The sequence below is a fragment of the Tursiops truncatus genome, chromosome 16, assembly GCF_011762595.2.
Source record: "Tursiops truncatus isolate mTurTru1 chromosome 16, mTurTru1.mat.Y, whole genome shotgun sequence".
Lineage (NCBI taxonomy): Eukaryota > Metazoa > Chordata > Mammalia > Artiodactyla > Delphinidae > Tursiops > Tursiops truncatus.
In genome coordinates, this window is record NC_047049.1 from 45,171,070 (window position 1) to 45,193,487 (window position 22,418).

The 22,418-nt window shown below is 39.1% G+C and overlaps 1 protein-coding gene across 5 annotated transcripts in view; it reads right to left on the minus strand.

The window, feature by feature from the left end:
• Positions 1-22,418, minus strand: part of ZFAND4 (zinc finger AN1-type containing 4) — a 72,429-nt gene that overhangs the window by 49,643 nt on the left and 368 nt on the right. For 3 of the 5 annotated variants that reach the window (XM_033842465.2, XM_073793343.1, XM_019931766.3), the window contains exons 1-2: positions 22,021-22,382; positions 7,852-8,152 (exon numbers count right to left, since the gene is read on the minus strand). In XM_033842465.2, the coding sequence (XP_033698356.1) occupies positions 7,852-8,113 (262 nt within the window). In that variant the 5' untranslated portion in view covers positions 8,114-8,152; positions 22,021-22,382. Of the gene's footprint in view, positions 1-7,851; positions 8,153-22,020; positions 22,383-22,418 lie in introns of those variants that run through there. The other 2 variants (XM_073793340.1, XM_073793341.1) reach the window with 2 other exon arrangements.

Sequence of the window (22,418 nt, forward strand, 5' to 3'; positions counted from 1 at the left end):
TTCGTGCCCCGGTACGGGAGTATCCCACACGACGTGGAGCGGCTGGGCCCGTGAGCCATGGCCACTGAGCCTGCGCGTCCGGAGCCTGTGCTCCGCAACGGGAGAGGCCACAACAGTGAGAGGCCTGCGTACCGCAAAAAAAAAAAAAAAAGATACATGTAAGAAAAACTTTAAATGCAACAGTAGTGCATTTGGATTTTACTTTGATTGTGATGGGAAACCACTGGAAGGTTTTGAACAGGGGACTGACAAACAGAGACAAAGAGAGAATCTTGAAAGCAGCAAGAGAAGAGTTACTTTTCAAACAAAGGCATGGTCAATAAGATTAACAGCTGATTCCTAATCGGAAACCATGGAAGACAGAAGGCAAAAAGATGACATATTCAAAGTGCCAAAAGAAAAAAAAACCTGTCAACCAATAATTCTATATATAATGAAATTAACCTTCAAAAATGGACAAGAATTAAGACAATTCAGACAAACAAAAATTGAAAGAGTTTGTCACTAGCAGCCTGTCATACAAAAAATGTTAAAAGGAGTCCTTCAGGCTACAATGAAGGAACACTAGAGGCTACCTTGAATCCACACAAAGAAATAAAGAACATTGGTAAAAAAAAAATACATAGGTAAATACAAAAGACAATATTAATATATTTATAATTTATAGCTATAAACACCTACATTAAAGAAGAAAAGATCTCAAATCAATAATTTAAACTTCCACCTTAAGAAACTAAAACAGAACACCAAACTAAACTCAAAGCAAGGAGGAGAAAGAAATAATAAAGTAGAGTAAACAAAATAAACAATAGAGAAAACTAAGGAAATCAGTAATTTCAAAAAAGTAACAAAATTGACAAAACTTTAGCTAGACTAAGAAAAGGGAGACTCAAATCACAAAAATCAAGAATGAAAGTGGACACATTGCTACTGACCTTACAAAAATTAAACAAGCTGCATGAAATGGAATAATTCCTAGAAACTCACAAACTATGAAAACTGAATCAAGAAGAAACAGAATATCTGAATAAACCTAAAAAGTAGAGATTGAGTCAGTAATCAAAGAACATCCAACAAAAAGAGCTCAGGACCAGACATTAATGCTAAATTCTGCCAAACATTTAATTTAAAGCATTGGTCCCCAACCTTTTTGGCACCAGGGATGGGTTTCATGGAAGACAATTCTTCCACGGATGGGGGGCGGTGGGCGGGGAGATGGTTCAGGTGGTAATGCGAGCTATCGGAAGCAGCAGATGAAGCTTTTTTTTTTTTTTTTTTTACATCTTTATTGGGGTATAATTGCTTTACAATGGTGTGTTAGTTTCTGCTTTATATCAAAGTGAATCAGTTATACATATACATATGTTCCCATATCTCTTCCCTCTTGCGTCTCCCTCCCTCCCACCCTCCCTATCCCACCCCTCCAGGTGGTCCACAAAGATGAAGCTTTGTTCGCTCACTCACCTGCTGCTCACCTCTTGCTGTGCGGCCTGGTTCCTAACAGGCTGCGGACTGGTATCAGTCTGCAGCCCGTGGGATGGGGACCCCTGATTTAAAGGATTAACATAATCTTTCACAAACTCTCACAAAAAGTAAAAGAGGACAGAAAACTTACCAACTCCTTCTGTCAGGGCAGTATTACTGGGTTACTAGTAAACACCAAAGATATTACAGGAAAATAAAACAACAGACTAATATCCCTTGTGAATATAGTTGCAAATATCCTCAACAAAATACTAGCAAACAGAATCTAGCTGCACATCAGAAGGATTATCTACCACGACCAAGTGGGATTCATCCCAGGAGTGCACACAAACCACATGATCATCTCAATAGATACAGAAAGTGCATGTGACAAAATCCAATTATTTCATGAGAAAACATTGAACAAATAGGAATTGAAGGAAATTTCCTCAAGCTGGTATACAGTCTCTATAAAACAACAATCAGTAACCACCATATCTAACCGTAAAAGGATGAAAGCTGTCCCCCTAAGATAAGAAATAAGACACGGATGTTCACTTTCACCATTTCTATTTAACATTTTACTGACGGTTCTAGTCAGGACAATTAGGCAAGAAACAAAAATAAAAAGTATTGAGATTGGAAAGGAAGAAGTAAAACTATATTCACTGATGACATGATCTAAGAACATGGAAAACCCTATAGAATCCACCAAAAAAACCCAATCTCAGGGCTTCCCTGGTGGCGCAGTGGTTGAGAGTCTGCCTGCCGATGCAGGGGACACGGGTTCGTTCCCCGGTCCGGGAAGATCCCACATGCTGCAGAGCGGCTGGGCCTGTGAGCCATGGCCGCTGAGCCTGCGCGTCCGGAGCCTGTGCTCCGCAACGGGAGAGGGCACAACAGTGAGAGGCCCGCGTACCGCAAAAAAAAACCAACCAAAACTGTACATGAAAGTTGAAATGGCCTTATTCAAAATCACCAAAAACTGAAGTGTCCTCAACTTGGGAATGAGTAAGTGTAGTATATCCATACAATGGAAAACTACTCAACCATAAACGGAATGAACTATTGATATATGGAACAATATGAATAAATCTCAAATGCATGTGTATTACATATAAGCAAAAGGAAGCTCAATAAAGCTGGGGAAAAAAGAAGTAAAGGGATGGAAAAAGATGTGCCTTTGACAGGCTCACTCATCAGCAGACTGGGTAAGGCAAGGAAAGAATCAGTGAACTGAAAGAAATGTCAACAGGAACTTCTCAAATCAAAATGTAAAGAGAAAAAAGAATTTTTAAAAAAAGGAACATCAAAGAACTATTGAAATTTTTCAAAACGTGTAACTGGAATACTAGAAGAAAGAGAAAATTGGAACAGAAGAAATAGTTTAAGTAATAATGACCCAGAATTTTCCAAAATTAATGAGATACACCAAAGCACAGATTAGGAAGCTCAGAGAACACCATATAGGATAGCTGCACATCAGAAGGATTGTGATGGATAAATAGGATAAATAGGATAAAAATTTTAAAATCTACACCTAGGCATGTTATATCAAACTGCAGAAAAACAAAGACAAAGAGAAAGTCTTCAAAGAAGACAGAGGAAAAACCATATGGATAATAATTACAGGAACCTTCTTATCCAAAATCCTATAAGCAAGAAGAGAGTGGAGTAAAATATTTAAAATGTTGAAAGAAAAAGACCACCAACCTAGAATTCTGTACCCTATGAAATTATCCTTCAAAAGTGAAGGAGAAGTAGAGTTTCTCAGATAAAAAAAATTTGAGATAATTTGTTGCTAGTACAACTGCCTTGCAGGAAATGAAGTTCTTCAGAGAAAAGGAAAATGATATATATCTACATAAAGAAAGAAAGAGCATTAAAGAAGGAACAAAGAATAAGGGCAATGAGTAGAAAATAGAAACAGATATGGTAGTTATTAATTCAACTATATCAGTAATCATTTTAAACATCAATTGCCTCAATAAACCAATTAAAAGACAGAGATTGTCAGAGTGGATCAAAAAACAAGACCCAACTACATGTTGTCTATAAGAAATCCACTTTAAATATAAAGATATATATAGATTAAAAGTAGAGGGATGTATATATGTCCATGCCACTCTCTCACTTTGTCCCAGCTTACCCTTCCCCCTCCCCATGTCCTCAAGTCTATTCTCTAGTAGGTCTGCGTCTTTATTCCCGTCCTGTCTTTATTCCCATCCTGTCGCTACGTTCTTCATGACCATTTTTTTTTTTTGGATTCCATATATATGTGTTAGCATACGGTATTTGCTTTTCTCTTTCTGACTTACTTCACTCTGTATGACAGACTCTAGGTCCATCCACCTCACTACAAATAACTCAATTTCGTTTCTTTTTATGGCTGAGTAATATTCCATTGTATGTATGTGCCACATCGGATATATATATAATACCAAATGTAAAACCAATAGCTAGTGGGAAGCAGCCGCATAGCACAGGGAGATCAGCTCGGTGCTTTGTGACTACCTAGAGGGGTGGGATAGGGAGGGTGGGAGGGAGGGAGATGCAAGAGGGACGAGATATGGGGATATATGTATATGTATAGCTGATTCACTTTGTTATAAAGCAGAAACTAACACACCATTGTAAAGCAATTATACTGCAATAAAGATGTTAAAAAAATAAAATAAAATAAAATAAATAGTAATATAGCTGGATATAAAAAAAGTACAGGGACGGATACAATTTTATTTGTCAATTATACGTCAATAAAACTGAGGGAAAAAGAAGTAAAGGGATGGAAAACGATATATTATGCTAATGCTAATCAAAAAAAAAAGCTAGAGTAGCTATATTAATTGCAGACAGAACAGGCTACAGACCAAGGAAAAATATCCGAGATAAAGAGGGGCATTACCTAGTGATAAAGGGGTCAGTTCTCCGAGACGACATAATCCTTAATATGTATGGATACAATCAGCTATCAAAACTTATAAATTGTATTACAATAAGTAAGACAGTATAATTTTGGCACGGGGGGACACATCAGGTGATTAAGAGTTGTGTGCATATAAAAATGTAAAACATGACAGGTATGAAATTACTTTAGTGAGAAAAGACTAGACTAATTCAATAAGTGGTATTTATATAGCCAATTATTTATAAAGTGAAAAAAATGGATCCCTAGTTGATACTGTATCAGGCAAAATAAAGTAGGTTATATTGAACTTACCCCAAACCATCCCCAAAACGTCAATGGCTTAAGACAAAGATTTATTTTTTGCTCAAGTTACATGTCTAATGCATGTCAGGAGGGCTCTGCTCACTATAGTCACTCAGGGACCCAGGCTGATGGAGACTTCCATTCATAGCTCACTGGCCAGAACTATTAACATGGTCCCACCAACTCATAAAGTTGGCCAGGGAAACAATCCTATCCCATGTACGGAAGAGAAATCTTTATTAGGGAGCGGTAATGCCAATGATTTGATGGCAAGTACAGGGAATCCACTGCCCACGGCAATAAAAAACCAGCTGACAATAATCCCTTACATTTCTTGCAACATTTTTTTCTTTCCAAATTCCTATCCTCTGAGTACCATGTACTCTTCTTTGCAGAACACTACTTTAGGTAATGATAAGCTCCAAAGAATTTTCCTTCTCTGGGAACTCAAGAGAACTAAATTACATCTCCTCCCAAGGGCATGGCTCTCATATCCTTTGGTACATATTGCACTATCTCCACAGACTAACCATTTTCCCCTCATCAAGAGCACAGATGCTCTGCTAAATGCTTTTCATTGAATTCATTTAATCCTGAGGACAACTCTGAACTAGGTACTATTATTAGTCCCATTTTAAATTAGCACAACTGAGGTAAAGAGAGGTTAAGTAATTTACTCAGTTGGTAATCTGAAATCGGGCAGTCTGGCTTCAGTTGCTCCTGTCCCTTCAAGACCCATTTAAAGTCCCCTTGTAGGTACTACAGCCTCATCATTCCTAATCCAGCACACTCCTTCAACCCTTTCTCTGCAGTCCCCTCCATCTACCCTCCTATCTCCCACTATGCTCTAGTTCCCAGCTTCCCAAAAGTTGCCCAAAAGGAAAAGCAGTCTGGCAGGGCAACCATTTCCCTGAAGGATTAAACTGAACAGTGTCACCTCTGCCTTCCTATCCTACCTACTCCATATCCTTTTATCTTGGAGAGTCTTACCCACCATGTTATCCTCAAATGTCATCCTGGGTAGAAATAGAAATATCACCTAGAAAAGGATTAAAATTAATTTTACATGAAGGATGCCCTCTTAAAGCCTCCTGAAGAGCAGAGTGACTATCCCTGCCCACGGGCTGCAAGAAGTTACAAAAGTTTAGAGAATAGGAGGGAAAGAAGGGGTGAGGGCTAGAAGGATGGGGAATGGGAACAGGAATTAAGATCTATTGGCCACTAGTGGTAAGTGCTATGGACTGAACTGTATCCCCCCAAAATTTATATCTTGAAGTCCTAACCCTCAAAGTGATGGTATTCGGAGATGGGGCCTTTGGGAGATAATTAGGTTTAGATGAGGTCATGAGGGTAAGGCCCTTATGGTTGGATCCAAGCCCTTATAAGAAGAGATGCCCATGTGAGGACACAGTGAAAACAAACCTGTCTACAAGTCAGGAAGAAAGCCTCACCAGAATCTAATCATGCTGGTACCCTGATCTCAGAGTTTCAGGCTCTGGAACTGTGAGAAAATAAATTTCTGTTGTTTAAGCCTCCCAGTCTATGCTATTTTATTGTGACAGCCCAAGCAGACAAAGACTGCAGAGATTTTACATATTACCTCATTTAATCTCCCAATAAGTATATTCGTTTTATAAATGTCTAAACTAGGTTTCAACTGTCTAATAACTACAAAGTCATTGCTCTTACCCTATGTCTCCTCCTACAGGGGACAAGTAGCCTATATCTTGGCTCTGGTCCAACTCTGTCAGTAACTATTTCCCTGGGATGAGCCCCTAATCTTTCCTAAGCCCAAATCTACTCTTCTGCCATTAAGAGAACTAAACAGGATGCCCTCTAGAGTGCTTCTGCTGCACGGAGATTATTCAAAATGCCTGAAAGCAGGAAAAAATGCAGAGATTACTTAGAACACAAGAGGGTTTTTTTTAAATCTTACCGCTCCTAAAAAGACATCATTACACCATCATATAAATGAAAGAGCAGGAAAAGTCAAAATAAACTATTCTGACTCTGTATTTCACCAAATCATTTGGGGACAGAAAAGCTTCATGTGCCATTAATGGGTGTACTGATGTGGTCATTGGACTCAGCTGGTCACTAACTTCAATAGAACTTAGTTACTAGAGGAATACCAAATTTCAGAAACTCAGATACCAGGATCCCTGACTTTACAAAGATAAAAAATTCCAATCCTCCTCATCCTTCTATAATTCTGAACTTAAACTGAGCTGGAGGGCATGCTAGTTTCTACCTTTATATTACAAGCAAGTTCCAGCTGGCTCAAAAAGCAAAGATCCATTTAGTGTTATATGGAAAATTTTCTAGTCTTTACTGGATTTTAACAACTATAAATGGCAAATACCACTTATTTCAGAAATCTGCCAAGTACAAAGAAAAAGACTAATTTTAACACAAAGTAATTTATAACACTTTTCACAAATACGCTAACCACAAAAGAGACATTATACAATATTCAGTATCCCTGCTATACTGAGGAAACTTCAAATCTTTGTAAATGTAAACCAAAAACTCTTCCCAGAAAATCTCCACATTAAAAAAAGAAAAAGTAGGGCTTCCCTGGTGGCGCAGTGGTTGGGAGTCCGCCTGTCGTTGCAGGGGACGCGGGTTCGTGCCCCAGTCCGGGAAGATTCCACATGCCGTGGAGCGGCTGGGCCCGTGAGTCGTAGCCGCCTGCGCGTCCGGAGCCTGTGCTCCGCAACGGGAGAGGCCATAACAGTGAAAGGCCCGCGTACCGCAAAAAAAAAAAAAAAAAAAAAGAATTCACAAAGCACTCTAAAAAAGTAAACAGGGTCAATAAAAGGGAATTCAATTATCACTGTAAGGTAGTTATTGCAGAATCTTCACATCATCATAACCTGTTGAAAAACTATTTTAAAATATTATTTCACACCATTAACATAATGCCAGGGATTTGCTTTGATTCAAAAGAATCTGGTAGAAAGGGAACAGAGTGGGGGAAATGCAGGAATGGAAAAAACAGTTCATGAATTGATAACCGTTGAAGCTGAGTAGGACGTATATAAGGATTCATTCTCCATTTCTTTCTAATTCCATGTATGTTTGACATTTCTCCATAACAAAAGCTAAAAAGTTATTATACACTCTTGAAGAACAAATTTAATCCTCATATCCTACAAAACAAGAAAGACTAGTACCTTCCAATCTTCGAATTTTTGCTTTCACAGAAATAACAGCTTCAAAGCGTGAAACTCTCAGCTCAAAACATGTTCCAGTCAGTGTTTCAATGAAGAGCTCCATGGTATCATAGAAAGGAAGTCTGTAGTAAAATGGTCCCATGTTATCTTCATTGAAGAATGGAGGATCTTTTCTGTTATCCATTACTTTGACTTTTCTAATTCCTCTGGAATATGTTGTAGGCAACTGTATTCCAGTTCTAACCAAATCAGCTTTGAACATTGGTAATATATATCGTTGTTCATGTTTTGAGTTTTGTACCTAAAAAACAAGAATAATGTTTTTTTAACAAGCCTATGTGAAAGTCTCATTCCTCCACAAAGATTTTCTCAACTCTGGCCCATATCAGCCTTCCAGAGAGCCCGGAATTCATTTTAGTGCTTACTAGGCCTAATCCTGAACTTTACACAATTGTCTTTGAACTCACTCTCCCAATTAGAGTGTAAGATTATTAAGAACAGGTATATTTGCTACACTTTATCTTACTAGAGCTCAGCAGTTACTTACACTACATGCTCAACAAATATGTTTTTTTGTTAATGATATTTAAACCAATGAACTCCACATGTAGGTATATATTTGCAAGACTTTGAATAACTTATGCACATCCTTTCCTAAAACACGTAAGTTACATTTTATAACCCATACAAAGTATGTTATAGCCATTGTACATCTGAATCACACTGAATAAAAGGAATAGTAACCATCTTAAAAGTAGGATTCACTAAATAATCAATAAGAATTTGGGTTTCCAAAGGTTGTCCACCAGTATAGCACTGAGATGAGGTTAATACTGGTAACAGACATTAGACATAATCTCTACACACAAACATACAATGGCTAATGAATATGAAAGGCAAACACAACCAACAGAAATACTAAAATAAATTATAAGTGTATAATTAGGAGAATAGGAATAATCAAATTGATAAATTGCTATTAATCAGTGAAAATTTTGAAAAGGCGGAGGGGGCTTGAACTTAAACTAAAAGGACAAATGATACATATTCTTTCTGGAGAAGTAGGTAAACCTTTTCAGTACCTTTATGGCGATATAATTTATATACCATAAAATTCACCCATTTAAAGCCTAAAATTTACTGGGCTTTAGTATGGTTACAAAATTGTACAACCATCACCATAATCATTTTTAGAACATTCTCATCAACCCTAAAAGGAACCTCTTATTCTTTAGACACACTCCTAAATTCTGTCTCTCTCAGCCCTAGGCAATCACTAATCTACTTTGTTTTTAAAATTTTGCCTATTCTGGACATTTCACATAAATAGAATCATACAATATGTAAACTTTTGTGACCAGCTTCTTTCACTTAGCATAATGTTTTCAAAGTTCATCCATGTTCTAAGATGTATCAGTACTTCATTCTTTTTTATTTCTGAATAATAGTCCATTATAAGGATGTACCACGTTACTTATCCAGCCATCAGTTGATGGGCATTCTGGGTTGTTTCCAATTTTTGCCTATTATGAATAATGCTATGAGAACACTCAATTACAAGTCTGTGATAGACATGTTTTTTCCTTTCTCTTCCATATATATCTAGAAGTGGAACTGATGGGTTGTGTGGTAACCCTGTGTTTAGCAATTTGTGGGACTACCATACTGTTTTCAAAAGTGGTCTAAACCATTTTACATCCCCACCAACAATGAACAAGGGTTTGGATTTCTTCACATCCTTGCCGATACATTTTATTGTCTTTTGATTAAAGCCATCGTAGTGTGTATGAAGTAGTGTCTCACTGTGGTTGTGATTTGCCTTAATGACTAATGATGTTAAGAATCTTTTTATGTGCTTAGTACCCATTTGCACACATTCTTTACAGAAATGTCTATTCAGAAAGTCCATACAGATCCTGTCCATTGAGTTATTTATGTCTAACACTTTCCAGATACAAGCTGTTTAACGGATATATGATTCACAAATATTTTCTCCAATTTCATGGGTTGTCTTTTAACTTTCTTGATAGTTTCCTTTGAAGCACAAAAGTTTTTAATTTTAATGAAGCCCAATTTGACTATTTTTCTTCTGTTGCTTATACTTTGGGTGTCATATTTTAAAAGCTTTGCCTAATGCAAGGTAATAACAATTGACCAGTACATATTTTTCTAAGAATTGTATAGTATAGCCCTTACATTTAGGTCTATAGTCCATTTTGAATTTATTTTTGTGGTTGTTGTACAATAGGGGTACAGATCTATTCTTTTGCAGACAAATAACCAGTTGTCTCAGCACCATTTGTTAGAAAGACTATTCTAAATTCATTGAATTGTCTTGGCACCCTTGTTGAAAACCAGCTGACCATAACCTCAATTCTGTTCCATTGATCTATATGTCTATCCTTATGCCAGTAGCATACTGTCTTTGTAGCTTTGTAGTAAGTTTTGAGATCGGGAACTGTGAGTCTTCTAACTTGTTCTTCTCTTTCAAGATTGTTGGCTATTCTGGGTCATCTGAATTTACATAGGAATTATAGGATCAGCTTGTGTATTTTGCAGAAACACCAGTTGGGATTTTGATAAGGACTGTGTTCAGTCTACAGATTAATTTGGATAGTATTACCATCTTAACAATATTAAGTCTTATAATCCATCAACATGCAATATCTTTCAGTTTATTTATAACTTCTTTAATTGCTTTCAACAATGTTTTATAGCTTTCAGATTATACGTTTTGTATTTTAAAAACGTGTTTCTAAGAATTTTGTTCTTTTTGATGTCACTATCAATGAAATTGTTCTTAGTTCCATTGTCAGATTGCTCATTGCTAGTGTATAAAAATACAATTGATTTTAATATATTGGTCTTGTTCACTGCAACCTTGCTGAACTCAGTAGTTCTAGTATTTTTCTAAGTGGATTCCTTAGGATTTTCTACATACAAGATAATGTCAACTACAAACAGAAATTTTAACTTCTTCCTTTCCCATCTAGATGACCTTTATTTCCTTTTCTTACCTAATTGCCCTGCCTGGAATCTCCAATACAGGTTGAATAGAAGTGGTAAGAGCAAACATTCTTGTCTTTTTCCTGTTGTAGGGAAAATCATTCAGCCTCTCACCACGAGTTATGATTTTAGCTGTGGGGTTTTCATAGGTAATCTTTATCAGATGGAGAACATTCCCTTCTATTCCTACTTAGTTTAGGTGTCAGTTGTCTTTTTTAAATCACAGTGTTAGATTTTGTCAAATACTTTTCTTTAGTGTCTCAGATGATCATGTGGTTTTTGTCTCATATTCTATTAATATGGTGTATTACATTGACTGCTTTTTGATATATTGAACCAACCTTGAATCAGTGGGATAAATCCATTTGTATATGGTCTGTAATCATTTATATATGTTACTAGATTTAGTTTGTTAGTATTTTTTGAAGATTTTTGTGTCTATATCCATACAAGTTATTGATCTAGTGTCTGGTTTGATATCAAGGTAATACTGCCCTCATAAAATAAGTTGAGAAGTATTCCCTAAAGGTAGGTAGACTCTTGAATGTATTTCAGAATGGGTAAAGCCTCAGAGTGGGGGAAGAATATGTGTAAGACTAGGTGAACAGAATGTGAACACTAGGGCAGTGCAGGAATGAAGAAGAAAAATGGGTGATAAATTTTTTACTTTTTTTTGCCAAAGGATATATCACTGAAGTCACCGCAATTTTCATAACAATGTGATTAAGGAGAAGTTATTTTTTAAAACTTGTGGTTTGATTAATAACCTACATCTCCATTCTATAGACATGATTTTCACAGGTATCTAAAATCTGGATACTAGGAACTTCCCTGGTGGTCCAGTGGTTAAGAATCCACCTTCCAGGGGACTTCCCTCGTGGCGTAGTGGTTAAGAATCCACCTGCCAATGCAGGGGACACGGGTTCAAGCCCTGGCCCAGGAAGATCCCACATGCCGCAGAACAACTAAGCCCGTGCGCCACAACTACTGAGCCTGCGCTCTAGAGCCCATGAGCCACAACTACTGAGCCCGCATGCCACAACTACTGAAGTCCACATGCCTAGAGCCCGTGCTCCACAGCAAGAGAAGCCACCAGAGTGAGAAGCCGGTGCACCGCAACGAAGAGTAGCCCCCACTCGCCACAACTAGAGAAAGCCTGTGCACAGCAACGAAGACCCAACGCAGCCAAAAATAAATAAATAAATAAATAAATTTATTTTAAAAAAAAAAGAATCCACCTTCCAATGCAGGGGACACCGGTTTAATCCCTGGTTGGGGAACTAAGATCCCACATACCACGGGGCAACTAAGCCCACATGCTCTAGAGCCCGCGTGCCACAACTAGAAAGCCCATGTGCCGCAACTACTGAGTCCACACACTCTGGAACCCACACGCCACAACTAGAGAGAAGCCTACACGCCACAACAAAGAGCTCACGTGCCACAACCAAGACCTGATGCAGCCACATAAATAAATAAATAAACATTTAAAAAAAAATAAAAATAGGTACTTGCCTGGTGGTCCAGTGGTAAAGAATCTGCCTTACAAAGCATGGGACGTGGGTTCGATCCCTGGTCAGGGGACTAAGATCCCACATGCCATGGGGCAACTAAGCCCGCACACCACAACTCCTGAGCTCACGCACCTCAGCTACAGCCCATGTGCTGCAAACTACAGAGCCTATGTACCCTGGAGCCTGCACGCCACAACTGGAGAGGAGAAAACCCGCATGCCACAACTAGAGAGAAGCCCGTGCACCACAACAAAAGATCCCACATGCCTCAACGAAGATCCCAAGTGCCACAACTAAGACCTGATGCAGCCAAAAATAAACAAAATAAATAAATAATAAATAAATCTTTAAAATCAAGTAAAATCTGGATACAAGACAGACACCTGAAATCCAACACGTCCAAAACTAATCATCTTTCCTACAAACCTCCTTCTTGTCCTACAGTCTCCATCTTGGTAAAGGGTACCACCATTAACCTAATCACTTAAGCCAGAAAGCTAGGAATCATTTTAGATTTTTCTGCTAGCCTCAAGGTATCTAATCCTAACAGTACAACTTAACATTTCTATAATCTGTGACCTTCTCCAGCCACACTGATTAGGACTTAGTTCAGGTCTTCATTAGCTCTTAACTGAGCAACTTTGATAGCCTAGCTATAATCCTTGACACCTGCCCTTCACTCTTCTGATCCATTCTCTAGGATGTCAACAGTTATCTTTTTTAAAAAAAGAAAGTTTAATAAAAACTGGATTAGGGTATCACATCACATAGTTCAGAAATTACTTTACTCTTAATTATCTATAGATAATAGGGGGAAAGGTCACTCAAAGTTCTAAAATTTTTTAATATTTGACTTTAGAATGCACTGGGGTGAAACCATCAATTCAGACTAAATGAGGGAAATGAATCTAAGTTAGCCTAAAGCCTGAATTTTTTTTCCTTTTAAATAAACTATTGTTTAGAGCAGTTTTAGGTTCGCTGCAAAATTAGGCAGAAGTACAGACAGTTCCCACACACTCCCTGCCCCCACACATGCACAGCCTCTCCCACCATCAACAACCTACACCAGAGTGGTGTATTTGTTACAACAGATGAACCTACATTGACACATCATTATCACTCAAAGGCCATAGTTCACATTAGGGTTCATTCTTGGTGTTGCAAATTCTATTGATTTCCACAAATGTATAGTAATGTACCCATCATTATAGTATCACACAGAATAGTTTATGAGTAAAGCCACTATAAACATCCATGTGCAGGTTTTTGTGTAGACGTATAAGTTTTCAACTTACCGGGGTAAACACCAGTGAGTACAACTGCTAGATCTTACAGTAAGGGTATGTTTAGTTTTGTAAGAAACTGCCAAAGTGTCTTCAAAAGTGGCTGTTCTATATTGCGTTCCCACCAGGAAGGAATAAGAGCTCCTACTGCTCCACATCCTCACCAGCATTTGATGTTGTCAGTGTTCTGGATTTTGACCATTCTAATAGGCATATAATAGTATCTCATTGTTTTAATTTGCATTTCCCTAATGACATATGATGTGAAGCACAGTTATCTTTTTAAAATGTAGAATTGATCATGTTATTTCTTAGCTCAAGGTCCCACGATGGCTTCCCACTGTCTACAGAATTCAGACTCCGTAGAAAGGCTCCTAAGACCATGCATCTCACCTTCCAGCCCTATTTTATTTATACACATACCTCATCCCATCCTGCAATATATCTGGTACTTCTATCCTCTAATCATTTGTAACTGCGGCTTCAGAAAACACTGGTCTCTATATCGTTGCTCCTGCTTTCCTCTACTTACCACCATTCCCACACTTGGCTACCTGACAAGCACCTGTGATCTTTCAAGACTCAAGTCGAATAGAAACTATTCCACAAAGCCGTTTACAGTTCCTCCCCTTCACACCCTGACCTCCATCATATATGGCACCCATTACAATCAATTTCATTTTTTACATGACTTTCTTATTCTACTAAATTGCAGGCTCCTTAAGGGAAGGGCATCTGATTTACCACCCCATCACCTAGCACAGTGTTTTGTACATATTGGTACTCATTAAAGGTTTGTTCAATGAAAGAGTAAATAAATATTCATCCTCTCAACTGAGTTTTAGAGCAAACCTGTAATATAGGTAAGGTATTATCCCTGCTTTAGACATGAAGAAGTGTTTGGTTATGCTATAAAAGTTTGTTTGGAGAAATGTTGGTTTCCCATAGGAATCATTACTCATTCCAAACTAACTCCACCAATATTTATGCAACTCATAACGTACAGAGATTTCTGCTACAGTGAATTTTTATAACTCAATATAGTTAACTATATTAATTATATTAATTATACTGAGTTATAAAAATTCACCATAGCTCAATATATAAAACCAATATATAAAATTCATCAATTAACTAGGGAGTATATTTAATATAATTAAGCATAATGAATATAATTAATTAAATAGGGAACCTGAATTGCATTGTGCAGACTGCTAATGTTCCTGAAGATACGGCACCATAGGAAGAAAAGCTATTGCTGGCAGCACAGCTGCTCTGAGTGCTGTTATACTTTTTATCAAAATAATGAGTAATAAATATAATAACACAAAGTAATATGCTAATAATACTGCTGGTGAATTAGAACAAAAAATTTTACAGTTCGTATAGAAACACAAAAGACCCTGAATAGCCAAAGCAATCTTGAGAAAGGAAAATGAGGTTGGAGGAAACAGGCTCCCTGACTTCAAACTAAACTACAAAGCTACAGTAATCAAGAGAGTATGGTACTGGCACAAAAACAGAAATATAGATCAATGGTACAGGATAGAATGCCAAGAGATAAACACACTCACATATGGTCACCAAATTCACGACAAAGGAGGTAAGAACACACAATGGAGAAAAGACAGCCTCTTTAATAAGTGGTGCTGGGAAAACTGGACAGCTACATGTAAACGAATGAAATTAGAACACCACCTAACACTATACACAAAAATAAACTCCAAATGGATTAGAGACCTAAATATAAGACCAGACACTATAAAACTCTTACAGGAGAACATAGGAAAAATACTCTTTGACATAAACCACAGCAAGATATTTTTTGACCCACCTTCTAGAGTAATGGAAATAAAAACAAACAAATGGGACTTAATTAAACTTAAAAGCTTTTGCACAGCAAAGGAAACCATAAACAAGACAAAAAGACAACCCTCAGAATGAGAGAAAATATTTGCAAATGAAACAACAGACAAAGGATTAATCTCCAAAATATACAAACAACCCATGGAGCTCAATATCAAAAAAACAAACAATCCAATTAAAAGATGGACAGAAGACCTAAACAGACATTTCACCAAGGAAGACATACAGATGGCCAAGAGGCACATGAAAAGATTCTCAATGTCACTAATTATTAGAGAAATGCAAATCAAAACTACAATGACCTCATGCTGGTCAGAATGGCCATCATCAAAAAATCTAGAAACAATAAATGCTGGAAAGGGTGTGGTTAAAAGGGAACCCTCCCACACTGTTGGTGTGTATCCCGCATAGTGGTTGTATACAACCACTATGGAAAACAATATGGAGCTTCCTTAAAAAACTAAAAATAGAACTACCATATGACCCAGCAATCCCACTACTGGGCATATACTCTGAGAAAACCATAATTCAAAAAGAGACATGGGGCTTCCCTGGTGGCGCAGTGGTTGAGAGTCTGCCTGCCGATGCAGGGGACACGGGTTTGTGCCCTGGTCCGGGAAGATCCCACATGCCGTGGAGCAGCTAGGCACGTGAGCCATGGCCACTGAGCCTGCGCGTCCAGAGCCTGTGCTCCGCAACGGGAGAGGCCACAACAGTGAGAGGCCCGTGTACCGCAAAAAAAGAGACATGTACCACAATGTTCACTGCAGCACTATTTACAATAGCCAGGACATGGAACCAACCTAAATGTCCATCAACAGATGAATGGATAAAGAAGATGTGGCACATATATACAATGGAATATTATTCAGCCATAAAAAAGTGAAACTGAGTTATTTGTTGTAAAGTGGATGGACTTAGAGTCTGTCATAGAGTGAAGTAAATCAGAAAGAGAAAAACAAATACCGTATGCTAATGCATATATATGGAATCTAAAAAAAGAAAACAATTGGTACTGATGAACCTAGTTGCAGGGCAGAAATAAAGATGTAGAAATAGAGAATGGACTTAAGGACATGGGGTGGGAGGGGGAAGCTGGGGCGAAGTGAGAGTAGCATTGACATATATACACTACCGAATGTAAAATAGTTAGCTAGTGGGAAGCAGCAGCATAGCACAGGGATATCAGCTCGTTGCTTTGCAATGACCAGGGAGGGTGGGAGGGAGGCCCTAGAGGGAGGGGATGTGGGGACATATGCATGCATATGGCTGATTCACTTCGGTGTACAGCAGAAACTAACATAGTATTGTGAAGCAATTATACTCCGATAAAGATCTATTAAATAATAATAATAATAATCCTGGTGACAGTGGTAAAAGACCACTACTTTCAAGTAAAAGCCAAATAAGTGGCTGTATTGCTCAGGCTGTGTCTCTTATATCCTTAATACATTGACATGTCTGTAGGAATAATGACGGAACCTAACCCCTTTTCCTACCTCACTGAAATGACTGCTTTTATAATACAATTTTGGATAATATGTGGATTCTTAAGAACATACTTATCATCCTATATCAAATAAGAATGTACTACAGAATTATCAGTGTCCATTCCCCCAAAGCCAAGAGCACTCCTATCTACATAGTAAAAGATCTAGCAACAGAGGTCAGGGGTCAGGAATGCCGAACTGAATATTACAGAAATAAAGACATGGGTGACCAGTGCCTGTCCAAGGAATTTAGAGACATAAGATATAAAGATCATTTTTTTCACCACAGTAGTCTTCCACAACAATACCCCAAATATAATAAACAAATGGTGGGAGAAGGTAGCATAAAGACAGATTTGGAAGTCCTTCATCTGCAACAAGAATGTACAGAGTAATTATGGGCGAAAAGAAAACTTGCAACCTAGAACAGCACTAATTGCACTGGAACACCACCACAAATTTGGGCCCTAATCAATGCAGTAATTTCCAAAATCCAAAAAGAAGCAAGATTGGTAACCAAATTCAAAGCTGAAATGTGTGCCTCTAGGAAATAATTATACTTCTCCTCAGCAGTAGAAATCACTGTAACAGAGAGCAAAGTAAGTCTAGGAAATCTAGTTAAGCCAGACTGGAGGACTAGATGATAGCAGAGGGCCAAACGGAAGCTCCAGTAGGCCAAAGACCTAGCCAGTACTAAGGGCGGGGTCCGTGGACACCTTTTTTTTTTTTTTTTTTTAAACATATCACTTTACACTTGGATGAACTCACTGATGTGGCAAGTCTGAATCAGCCCTGGGCTTCTTTTTTTTAAATAAATTTATTTATTTTATTTTATTTATTTTTGGCTGTGTTTGGTCTTCGTTGCTGCGTGCGGGTTCTTCTCTAGTTGCGGAAAGCTGGGGCTACTCTTCGTTGTGGTGCGCGGGCTTCTCACTGCGGTGGCTTCTCTTGTTGCAGAGCACGGGCTCTAGGCGCACAGGCTTCAGTAGTTGTGCCTCATGGGCTCTAGAGTGCAGGCTCAGTAGCTGTGGCGCACAGGCTTAGCTGCCCCACAGCATGTGGGATCTTCCTGGACCAGGGCTCGACCCGTGTCCCCTGCATTGGCAGGCAGATTCTTAACCACTGTGCCACCAAGGAAGCCCCATGGACAACTTATGAAAGTTGTGTTAGAGCATGCTTGACTGAGCAGATTATGGAACCCTATGATGTTGGTAAATGAGGGGCAATGGAGACTCAAAAACAGGATGGAAAATGATACAAGGACAGCTAAAAAATAGAAGAGGAAGAGGAAAGAAGAAGGCAGAGAAAAAAGTACGTCAGAATTTTTACCAATAATTTAAAAAACATGCTTAGCTATTAAGAGTAATGGAGTCAAAAGAATGAAAAGAATTGAGAACAGTCTCAGAGACCTCTGGGACAACATTAAATGCAACAACATTCAAATTATAGGGGTTTCAGAAGAAGAAGAGAAAAAGAAAGGGACTGAGAAAATATTTGAAGAGATTATAGTTGAAAACTTCCCTAATACGGGAAAGGAATAGTCAATCAAGTCCAGGAAGCACAGAGAGTCCCATACAGGATAAAGCCAAGGAGAAACACACTAAGACACATATTAATCAAACTATCAAAAATTAAATACAAAAAAAATATTAAAAGCAGCAAGGGAAAAACAACAAATAATATACAAGGGAATCCCCATAAGGTTAACAGCTGATCTTTCAGCAGAAACTGCAAGCCAGAAGGGAGTGGCAGAACATATTTAAAGTGATGAAAGGGAAAAACCTACAACCAAGATTACTCTACCCAGTAAGAATCTCATTCAGATTCGACAGAGAAATTAAAACCTTTACAGACAAGCAAAAGCTAAGAGAATTCAGCACCACCAAACGAGCTTTACAACAAATGCTAAAGGAACTTCTCTAGGCAGGAAACACAAGAGAAGGAAAAGACCCACAATAACAAACCCAAAACAATTTAAAAAATGGTAATAGGAACATACATATCGATAACTACCTTAAATGTAAATGTATTAAATGCGCCAACCAAAGGACACAGACTGGCTGAATGGATACAAAAACAAGACCTCTATATATGCTGTCTACAAGTGACCCACTTCAGACCTAGGGACACATACAGACTGAAAGTGAGCGGATGGAAAAAGATATTCCATGAAAATGGAAATCAAAAGAAAGCTGGAGGGGCTTCCCTGGTGGTGCAGTGGTTGAGAGTCCGCCTGCCGATGCAGGGGATACAGGTTTGTGCCCCGGTCTGGGAGGATCCCACATGCTGCGGAGTGGCTTGGCCCGTGAGCCATGGCCGCTGAGCCTGCGCGTCCGGAGCCTGTGCTCCGCAACGGGAGAGGCCACAATGGTGAGAGGCCCTGCATACCGCAAAAAAAAAAAAAAAAAAAGAAAGCTGGAGTAGCAATTCTCATATCAGACAAAATAGACTGTAAAATAAGGACTATTACAAGAGACAAAGAAGGACACTGCATAATGATCAAGGAATCAATCCAAGAAGAAGATATAACAATTGTAAATATTTATGCACCCAACATAGATGAGGAGCACCCCAATACATAAGGCAAATGTTAACTCCCATAAAAGGGGAAATCAACAGTAACACAATCATAGTAGGGGACTTTAACACCCCACTTCCACCACTGGACAGATCATCCAAAATGAAAATAAATAAGGAAACACAAGCTTTAAGTGATACATTATACAAGATGGACTTAATTGATACTTATAGGACATTCCATCCAAAAACAACAGAATACACTTTCTTCTCAAGTGCTCATGGAACACTCTCCAGGATAGATCATATCTTGGGTCACAAATCAAGCCTTGGTAAATTTAAGAAAATTGAAATCGTATCAAGTATCTTTTCTGACCACAATGCTATAAGACTAGATATCTACTACAGGAAAAAAACTAAAAAATACAAACATATGGAGGCTAAACAATACACTGTTAAATAACCAAGAGATCACTGAAGAACACCATACACAAAAATAAACTCAAAATGGATTAAAGACCTAAATGTAAGACTAGACACTATAAAACTCTTAGAGGAAAACATAGGCAGAACACTCTATGACATAAATCACAGCAAGATCCTTTTTGACCCACCTCCTAGAGGAATGGAAATAAAAACAAAAATAAACATGTGGGACCTAATGAAACTTAAAAGCTTTTGCACAGCAAAGGAAACCATAAACAAGACGAAAAGACAACCCTCAGAATGGAAGAAGATATTTGCAAATGAAGCAACAGACAAAGGATTAATCTCCAAAATTTCCAAGCAGCTCATGCAGCTCAATATCAAAATAGAAACAACCCAATCCAAAACTGGTCAGAAGACCTAAGTACACATTTCTCCAAAGAAGATATACAGATAGCCAACAAACACATGAAAGGATGCTCAACATCACTAATCATTAGAGAAATGCAAATCAAAACTACAATGAGGGGCTTCCCTGGTGGCGCAGTGGTTGAGAGTCCGCCTGCCGATGCAGGGGACACAGGTTCGTGTCCCGGTGGGGGAAGATCCCACATGCCGCGGAGCGGCTGGGCCCGTGAGCCATGGCCGCTGAGCCTGCGCGTCCGGAGCCTGTGCTCCGCAACAGGAGAGGCCACAACCGTGAGAGGCCCGCGTACCGCAAAAAAAAGAAAAAAAAAAAAAACTACAATGAGGTATCACCTCACACCAGTCAGAATGGCCACCACCAAAAAATCTACAAACAATAAATGTTGGAGAGGGTGTGGAGAAAAGGGAACCCTCTTGCACTGTTGGTGGGAATGTAAATTGATACAGCCACTATGGAGAACAGTACGGAGGTTACTTAAAAAAACTAAAAACAGAGCTACCATACAACCCAGCAATCCCACTACTGGGCATACACCCTGAGAAAACCATAATTCAAAAAGTCATGTACCACAATGTTCATTGCAGCTCTATTTACAATAGCCAGGACATGGAAGCAACCTAAGTGTCCATCAACAGATGAATGGATAAAGAAGATGTGGCACATATATACAATGGAATATTACTCAGCCATAAAAAGAAACAATATTGAGTTATTTGTAGTGAGGTGGATGGACCTAGAGACTGTCATACAGAGTGAAGTCAGAAAGAAAAACAAATACCGTATGCTAAACATATATATGGAATTTTAAAAAAAAAAGGTTCTGAAGATCCTAGGGGCAGGACAGGAATAAAGACGCAGACGTAGAGAATGGACTTGAGGACACGGAGAGGGGGTAGGGGAAGCTGGGACGAAGTGAGAGAGTGGCATGGATATATATACGCTACCAAATGTAAAACAGATAGCTAGTGGGAAGCAGCTGCATAGCACAGGGAGATCAGCTCGGTGCTTTGTGACCACCTAGAGGGGTGGGATAGGGAGGGTGGGAGGGAGACGCAAGAGGGAGGGGATATGGGGATATATGTATATGTATAGCTGATTCACTTTGTTATAAAGCAGAAACTAACACACCATTGTAAAGCAATTATACTCCAATAAAGATGTTAAAAAAAATCATGGGAAAAAAGTAATGGCATCAAAAGACGTTTCTAAATCAATTTCCAAAACATTTCTCTCCTCCCTTCTGAAAAAGTTCTTAAAACACAACCATCAAAGATGAAAGGGAAGTTAAAGAAGGTAATGCGATAACAGTGCTGAATAACTAATTTCAGTAACTCGGAATCAGCTTTATCGATAAACTCTGTTGTAAAGAACAGCCATATAAGAGCATTTCTTTTAAACTCTTCCTCCGACATAAAGGGAGCCAGCATGTTATGCAGTCCTTAAAAATACCGACTCTTAATGAACCGTTTTTACTAAAGCCTGGAAATATACCTAAGTTTTAAATACAAGCTTCAGAATTATATCCACCACATCATGTACCCTAAACTCTGAAATCAATTTCCTAGCGGGACTGTGAAATCCTTCAAAGCCAACGCCTCCTCGAGCCTTCAGTGTTAGGCACTTGAAGAGAACGGAGTCACCTGCGCAGCCCGTGCTCCTCCAGGATAAACTCCGGCTACCCAGACGCATGGGCCAGATCAGGAGGGCAGCGGTTAGGCTCCGCGTCAGAATCCGCGACTCGGAGGGCAGCACCTGTCGGACGGGGCGGGGCACCCCGCGTCGCGCTCGCGGAAGGACGGAAAGTGTAGGCTGTCTCCTCCGCGAAGGCGGCCCACCGCGCCGGTATCGGGGCAGCGGCGGCGACGGAGGGGGCGAGGCCAGGAGGCCAGCGACGGCAGCGCGGCCCGACTCAGCGGCCCGCGGCCCTGGGCGCCCTCCCCATCCGGCCCGCTTGCCCTCACCGGCTCTCGTCCACTCCCTCGCCCACCCGCAGGCCAGTAAGGAGGTGCGGCCCCGCGAGCGCCGCCGCGGCAAGAAC